General features: G+C 41.1%; 1 protein-coding gene across 1 annotated transcript in view; it reads left to right on the forward strand.

The window, feature by feature from the left end:
- DERA (deoxyribose-phosphate aldolase) overlaps window positions 1–8,412 on the forward strand; it is a 54,179-nt gene that overhangs the window by 42,658 nt on the left and 3,109 nt on the right. Inside the window, exon 8 of the mRNA XM_035888502.1 lies at window positions 5,230–5,342. Coding sequence (XP_035744395.1) covers window positions 5,230–5,342 — 113 coding nt within the window. The remainder of the gene's footprint in view (window positions 1–5,229; window positions 5,343–8,412) is intronic.

An 8,412-nucleotide genomic window follows, 5' to 3' on the forward strand; every position in this document is an offset into this window, starting at 1 on the left:
TGCTGAACCTTCTAAAGCAACACATTTTAAATGAACACACAAGAAACTAATACTAATTAAGTAATAGTATTCTGTGGAGACCTGTGGTAGACACTATAATAATGCATTAGTGAGCTATGCATAATTCAACAATGCTGAATTCTTTCAGACATCATCTACAGGGAATTTTGCATAAGTATGGACTTAATAATTTGTCCCTTCGTCTGCCAGCGTAAGTGTTCCTAAGGGCACCATTTGGCCTGCAGAACGCCTGTTACTGGAGGTGGTGTACAAGAGAGGAAGCATCCATTCTGAGTCTTGAAAACCAAGTTGAGATGATAGGATGGGTCATTAGAAAGGTTGTCTTCTTTGTAAACAGATATTAAACGTGGAGCCCTATGATGTGATTTTTTTTTTTTTTTCCCCCTCCATGCAGGCACTTTTCCAAAAAGAATTGCAAAAAATAGGCAGCTCACAAAAGACCAAGTTACAAGCTAGCATTTTTAAAAATGGTAGCTTAGACACAGGCGTGCGAAAACATGCATAGGCACCCAACCAAGCGGTCTGGTGGTGTAGTCATGTGTGATGGAGTTAAAGCTACTTGGTGAGCTACTGCTAAAGTGAGTTGTCACAGCTTCGTATTCTCTTCCCCTCCTTAACAGCAAAGTTAAGCTAGCAGGGAATGTATTTTATCTTGCCACTGGAGTAGGATAAGGACATGTAAGTGGACAATTACGATGACTCAACTGACAAGAATTAGCTACTGCATTAGCCTTTTATATCTTGCCCTGCCTGTTATTTTCAGAGGGTTGATAACCTGATCACCCCCAGTCAGGCTAATTGTGTGTGAATCTTAAGACCCTTATTTTAGGTGCTCATAAAATAGAGAGATGACTTGCTAACGGGACTTTATCCACATTTGGTAATATACTCTTTTGTCATTGCTACTGTGTCAGCCCAAAAAGCAGGGGCTTTTGCAGGTCCCCTCAGCAGCATGCCTCTTTTTGCCACCAGTCCTGGAAGTTGTGGATGGATATGTGTTCACCATATGTCACTGCGTTTTGTTATGTCTGAGTTGCAGCAACCAAGATATATTTGTGCTCATTGCAAGTACTTATGAAGTAGCATTGGCATAATTGTCCCTCTGCAAGCATCTCTCTCAAAACTATTGCTTAAAACTGCCATACCCTTCTTTGTTCTTTATTGAGAGTAAGGGAACAACACCAAGTCTGTAGTTATCAGGAGATAATCATTCCCCAAGCAAGGGCATTTGAAGCACTTCATAACCAAAAGGTTGGGATTACTCCACAATTGCTATACTGTTTATTATTCCTTATTGCTTAATTATGGAACCAAAGCATGTTTCCTGGATGCTGTCATCTCAATGAGATTCTCCAGTTCTCATGCTCTGCTTCAGTGTTAGGTGGACTGGGAAGCTCTGCAGCATTTCGAGATGATGTAGGGGATAGCAGTAAGGCAGGCCAGTCGTGGCAGCTCTTCTGGCCTTTGGGAGACCCAGGCATTCAATCCCTGCCTTGCCAACTGCTTGCTGAGAGGCCTTGGGCAAGTCATGCAGCTTCTGTACACCTCAGCTCTACGCCTCTGCTCAGGTGCTACCATAAATAAGGCTGTGGTGAGTATCTAGAATAGAAATATTGTAATGAACTTCATCTTGATCTCTGGGTACGGACTCAGGCAACAGGCTGTGAAGACACTAATTTCCTTTTTAGTGTGTGCACGTTCAGCTGGCTTATTTTGAGTGGTCTTTGGTGCAGTGCAGTGGTTGAGGGTCGTGTGTGTATGGGAGGTGAGAGTGCAAGGAAGAGGGGGTTTAATATCTTAAAATACCTGATTTCACAAGCGGTGTGACTGCAGCCCAAATGGTCTGGCTCCCAGGGGTGCTGAGAACTCGTTTGCTCTCGACCAGAGAGAGCCTCTCAAACCAAGTCTGCAGCAATGTTCACATTTCTTAAGGTTTGTTTAGGTTTCTACCTCTGGTTAAAGTAAGCCCATGAAGTTTGTGCTTGCCAGGCTGTGGTGCTATAACGTATCGCCTGCCAGGTGGGTGACTAGGTTGCCAGCAAGCCCACCTGAAGCAGGTGAGTAATGCTGCTGTTTTTCAAAAAGGCTTTGATGTCTCCACTCTTTACTGACTCAGAGTCTTACATGACTCACTGCCTTGAAAGGCAATGTACTGTTGTGTTTGCACATTGGAAAAGAGTAGAAAGTGTGGCCTTTTCCAGGCTCACTGGGCATAGAAATCTACCCTGAAAACATCTCTTTTTTTTTTTTTTTTTTTAAGTCTTTGATTTAACGTTTCGTTGAATCACGTAACCTACTCTAAGGAACGGGAAAGTCATCCAGCATGTATTTTAATATTAGCCTTGATTTTTCTGAGTTTATACATTCATAGGAAGAGGAGATGGGTGATAAAACTCAGTTTCTAAATCATCGCCTAAATTTCCAGATGAAAAAAATGAACTTCATTCCTTAGACTTGTTTTTGAAAACTTGAATAAGAAATAGACTTGGTGAAACTCCCTTATTATTACAAGGTTGGCATAAAGTCTACTTAATGAGGTGCTTCTTACGGCAGTGGTTGATCTTTAAATCCCCCTTTTCATTCCTGAAATCTCAACGTTAATAGCACCTTCCATTGTGGTGCTTTCTTCTAGCCTGCATCTTCTGTCTGCATGCAATCCTGCTAGCAAGCTCTTGTGTCATAAATAGAATTTGTTCAGGAAATAAAAATGTATTGTTTTCGTTGTTAGAGGATGCTACTAAATTGGCTGTATGTTTGTCTAATAATCACATCTAAAGCTGATTATACTGGTAATAGCCTTAAGATATTATTTAAAAATAAATATATAAATGCACTACTTTTGTACTAATACTAGTTTTTAATCTCTTCTTGTTTCTATGAAGTCTGAATGAGATTTTCAAAATTGAATAATAATTTGATCCGTTAATCTTTTGAAGCTAGTAATTTTATTTTCCCCTCTTTGCAGTCTCTGAGGCTCGCAAATGAATAGAGCTTCATTACTGGAGTCTGCATTTAATAACCATTATCCATTATCTTGTAATTAAGACTCCCTGTAACGAATCATGAGGACAATGCAAAAATACATAGTACATTTCTTTAATGAACTGGAAAATGTTCATCTTGTTCTATTTAGTAATGAGTTGCTGAATAGTCGTTAAATCCACTGGAGAATAGAGCTAGATGGATTTTGAAGACTATCTTGAGTTTGTGGTTAATCTATTAGAATTAAAATTTCATCTTCTATTTTTATCAACAGCTGATTAGAAGTCATTCTGTTTGACCAAATTGATTAGAAGACCATATACAAGGGCAGCTGTTGTTTAATGAAAGTTTTTAATGAAACTGTACCATAGAGACTTGTAATTATAAGACTTATAAAAGCTTTGACTTACCTTATACTAGAAATAATGAAAAGTATCGCACTGGAGGACTTTAAGTGCTACGTTTCGAAAGGGAAATTAAAAATATAATTTGGCGATGTTGAAGTTTCACTTCCTCTCTTACTTGTTTTAATGTGACTATCAGATGTCCATAGCGTCTCTCTGGAAGGGAGTAGCTCTGAAATATGTAACTCAATTGTCTCCTATGCGCTCCGTTCTTTGCAAAGCTCAATCAACTATTAATTGCCTCTTTTGCACAGTGCACTTTCTCTGGAGCTAGAACTTTTTTCGCAAATAACTGTTTCTCTTCCGAATGGGAATTGCCATAGGAGGGTGCAAGTTAATCACCAACGGGCCGAGTTAGCACCTGGGAAGGAAGCCTACAGAGAAAACCGTGGCCTTACGAGACGCAGCGTTGGTGACACCGTTCGACTGTATTTGAATCACAGGATGCAGAAGCATGCCTGGCTTTGCCTTGACTTCCCACCAGGCTGAGAGCGAGCCGTGTGCCGGTCAGCTGTGTCATCAGGAAGAGGGGTCTCTGGAGTGTGCCGCAGTGCACCACCAGCGTGCAGTCTGGCCAACTCTTTAGTTTGAGCCAGTAGTGAAACTTTCCCTGCTTACTCTAGGGGATGTTGTAGAGGCATCATCATTCAAATAAGAGACAAAATGGACCCTAAGCCAAATTTGAAGTGGAAGCAGATGCAGTTCCAATTGACTTAAGTGGATGATGCACTACTACACGATGTTTGAATTATCCTTCTTCTTCTCCCGATTACTTTTGATAATTAATGATCCCACAGTACACCTTTTCTGAGAAGTAGGTTCCCAGGGATAAAGTGTGCTCTAATGCAATTAAAGAAGTTTTGTCATTCTATTGTGTCAGTGCAGGATTGTACACTGCAAGGCAAATTTTTTAGTTAGTTTGTTACCTTTTGTTGTTATATTGTACTGCAGGATTCATTTTAAGCCAACCCAGAACGGCAAAAATGCACAAGAACACTACACAAGTATTCAGGACAGGTACTGGAGAATATTGTTCACAAGTGAGAAACCAGAAAAAAATAAGCCCAGGCTAACTCTCCTTCTTTAAATAACACAGGCGTTCTGACCTTGTTGCATTATATCAGACCATGGCTTATATCAGGCGTTCTGACCTTGCTGCATTATATCAGACCATGGCTTTAAGTATAGTAATTTGCAGTGTTACAGTTGCAAAATACATAAGAAGGGAGTTTTTCCCCTGCCTACAGTATTACACAGCTGGTTTCGTAAATACACGTGGGGTTTCTTTCCTTTCGTTTTAAACAGCTGTGGGAGTTGTCAAATGTGAGACTAAATAGATGCAAAGTTAAATTAAAAAAAATGATGAAAATTGTTTCTATTCAGAAAGATCCTTGTGGAAATACTAAAATGTTGATTTATATGCAAAATTTGCTCAGAGGAAATAATTTCTATTGTTGTGGTTAGTCAGACACGTTTCTACTGGTTTATATATATACATACATTGAGTGTCTATACAAGAACATATATTATATTGGACTGTCATGAAGAGGTTGTTGGTTTGACACCTAGAGCAAAGAATTAAGAGCTGGCATGTTCATTTAGCTGCTGGGATGTCTGACTTGCTCTGAAACCAGATGGGTATCATCCTCCTGCTCTAGCCTCAACCAGAGCGAGGTCAGCACCGACACCACAGGGACGTACCCATGAAGGAATGCTTCGCGATTGCTGTGAAGCATGAGGACGTCTTTGGAGGGTGTGAACTATGTATGTGCAGAGTGGCCCTTGTTCTAAAACTACCATAAAGCTTTTTACTTCCTTTCAGGTTCTGATTTTATAAAGACATCTACAGGAAAGGAGGTGGAAAATGCGACCTTTCCAGTTGGAGTAGTCATGATGCGAGCCATTAGAGAATTCTACTGGCAAACTGGCAACAAGGTAATTCTCGCTACCTTTATAAAATTTAAGCAAACAGGCTCACTCAGAAGGAAATAAGACTGTAATAGTTACAAAATGCAGAACACATAAATCAGCATACATTAGCTTCCCTCACTATATGAGCAATAGGTAATGGGACTTCCCTCTTGTATTCCTCATTTGATTTGCTAATATTTGTATACCGTTTTTAAAAAAAAGGCAGCACTTTTGTTTTCCTCCCTTGAATAATTGTCACTTCATTCCCCAAAAGCTCATGCAATCTTGATGCATTCCCTGCTGCATTTGGGTTTGAGTTTTGTTTCACCACTTAAGGCATTTAAATGGTCATCTCCATTAATAATGGGGCAAATCTCAAGCTGACAGTGGTTGGCATAGTCCCAGTGTACACAGCTATATTTTCTGGCTTTGTTCTGGCAACCCAAGGGATACATTCTGCTCTTTCCTCCCTTGTCACAGGGGCTTTCCAAGGGGTCAAGAAGCCATACCCGGTTGGATCCTGTTGTCTGGGAGGGAGGGAGAGACGGGCTGGAGGAACATTACGTCCTGGTATACAACACTTATCCATCAGGTCACTGTCAAGTGAGGTCAATGGAGGCAAGGAGCAGGGGGGAGTGTATGGCAGAGCCAGTGGTGAACTACCGGTGCGTACATCCTTGCGCTGAAACAGTGAGAAAGGAGGAGGTTATCCAGGAAGGCTTGAGCCACCTCTCACCTCCTGGTCCTGCACCAGCAAATGGGGGCTGCCAGTTAGATCTGGTGCTGGTGTTCAGCAGTGGGCTTTGTCCTCACCTGCAGCCTCAGGGAAGGAAACCATATCTCTAGCTAAGACCCTGTCACCATTTCTGGGTCACCCTTCCGTCCTCTCCAGCTCACCCTTCTGTCCCTTCTGCAGGTGGCCTTTCAAGGTTAGGGCATGGGATGAGCAGTGGGATAGGGGCTGAGATGGCTTCAGGAGCTGATGGAGCTTGAGAAGCACATGGCAGCAGGTTAGACATGTCTCCATCTGCTCTCTGTAGTCATTTGATGAGGCCAGCATGGATCCTTGAGCTGTCCTCACTCTTCCCTTCCCCAGACTGCATCTCCCTCTGCCACGCAACAACTCGAGCAGCTCCCATAGTCTTGCTGATAGCCTTGCATCTGTGGGAGCATCATCGCTGCTGCCAGCCTGAGGCAGATCCCTGGGGTCGGGTGACTCAGCTCAGCACCAGTGCTGCTTACATGAGCTGCGTGCCAGAGGTCAGGATCTGCTGCATTAACACAGCTTTGTACCTATAATTAGATATAAATGTTGAATTCACCTTTTGCTTTAAAAATATGCATTCACGGCGTGAAATGTGTTATTAAGAATGAGTGCTTATGTCTGTGTGCATGTGTGTGTCAGTGAATTAGATGTAAACTGACTTTATGTGCTTTTATTAAATGAAGACAATATTATCAGTGACAAGAGATTTCTAAATGGTTTCTTTAACAAACTAATTTTGCTGCTGTAGGGATGCTTTCTAGCAAGGCGTTGGCTGGGAAAAACAGGTTAATACAGAAATTAAACTTCTTCGAGGAAAGGAACAAGTTGCAGAGTAACATTTATTGAATGATAAGCTGTGGTGGTGATATGAAAAGTGTGCAATATAATGGGAAATAATCTTTTCCTGTCATTATTGAAGGACATACATAAATTGGTTTTTCTGTTGGGAAAACCCCCAGTCCAGAAAAACTTATTACTTTTAATAATATAAAGTGAAGAGAAAATTCTTGAGGAGATGAACTTATTAAGCAAAATAATGAAATGCTGTGAAACAGCAGGAAAGTGGTAGCTGGACTTTGTACTGCTCTTGAATTAAATTCCAACCCCCCTTCCTTTTTGCGTTTTTATGGCAGTCAGATGTGCCGTTTGGCAAGCTGGTAAATGGAGGAGAGGACAGGCTTGTCTTTGTCAGCTTTTTTGCAAAGAAAAGCATTTTCAGAATTTGCTAAGAGGGGAATGAATTCTGCATGGTGTTTTTAATTCTCTTATTAACTCTATTTTACTTGGGTTTGCCACATATTATCTCAAAGAGCTGTAATATTTTTAGGAAGAAATCTAAATTTTAATTTCATTAGAATTTCTCTTCCTGGGGGAAAACACATTCCCACTATTTTAATTTATTGTCTAGAAGATGTTTTTCCAGTTGCTGTGGTTTAAATTCCTTTTGGAAATCTAATGTTAACAGGTGTATGCATACACTCACGCATCCATCCATCCATCCATCCACAGAAACATAGACTTCATGTTTTGGGTTTATCAAGCTTTTCCTGTTATTGTTCTTTATAATCTTATAGGAAATACGCTGTTATCATGGTGCATCAGTGTGAGAGAAGGATTTATTCTGTGTTTGTTTGTCCTGAAATGACTATGAAAAAAAATTGCCAAACACATTTCAAAACAGATACTTTTTGATTCCGCTGTTACATCCATAAGGTACAAAGAAATCCTCAATGCAGTGAGGTTTCAGGAACGTATATACAGAATTCAGAACAATAATTCTTGCAGAGGAGGCTGATGGAAGGAGTACCCAAGGTAAAGGTTTATGGCGGAGGGAAATGTAGAAAGAATCACTGTATGCTACCATACCGATTGTTCAGATTTCTTTTTTTTGTTGTTTTTTTTTAATGCAGAAACACTTTTTTCCTAATTTTCCTTGTTTTTCAGCAGTTTAGTAAGCTGCTGCAGGCCAACATTTTGGCTAATGCAGGTGACAAAATTTTTGACAGGGCATTTGATAGCTGCATGTCACAGGCTCTGTCTCAGAAAGAAATGCATTTAAATGGCATGTAACCAAAAGACTGGCATTAGGGGTGCATGCCAAGTCACCTCAGTGCTCGCTCTGCACAGCAGGTTGATCATGGGATTCAAGATAGGTTTTTCATAGAATCATAGAATGTTTTGGGTTGGAAGGGACCCCTAGAGGCCATCTAGTCCAACCCCCCTGCAGTGAGCAGGGACTCCGCTAACTCGGTCAGGTTGCTCAGAGCCCCGTCCAGCCTGGCCTGGAATGTTTCCAGGGATGGGGCCTCCACTGCCTCTCTGGGCAAC

This window comes from Egretta garzetta, unplaced genomic scaffold (genome assembly GCF_000687185.1).
Source record: "Egretta garzetta isolate BGI_Z169 unplaced genomic scaffold, ASM68718v1 scaffold81, whole genome shotgun sequence".
In the NCBI taxonomy this organism is placed as follows: domain Eukaryota; kingdom Metazoa; phylum Chordata; class Aves; order Pelecaniformes; family Ardeidae; genus Egretta; species Egretta garzetta.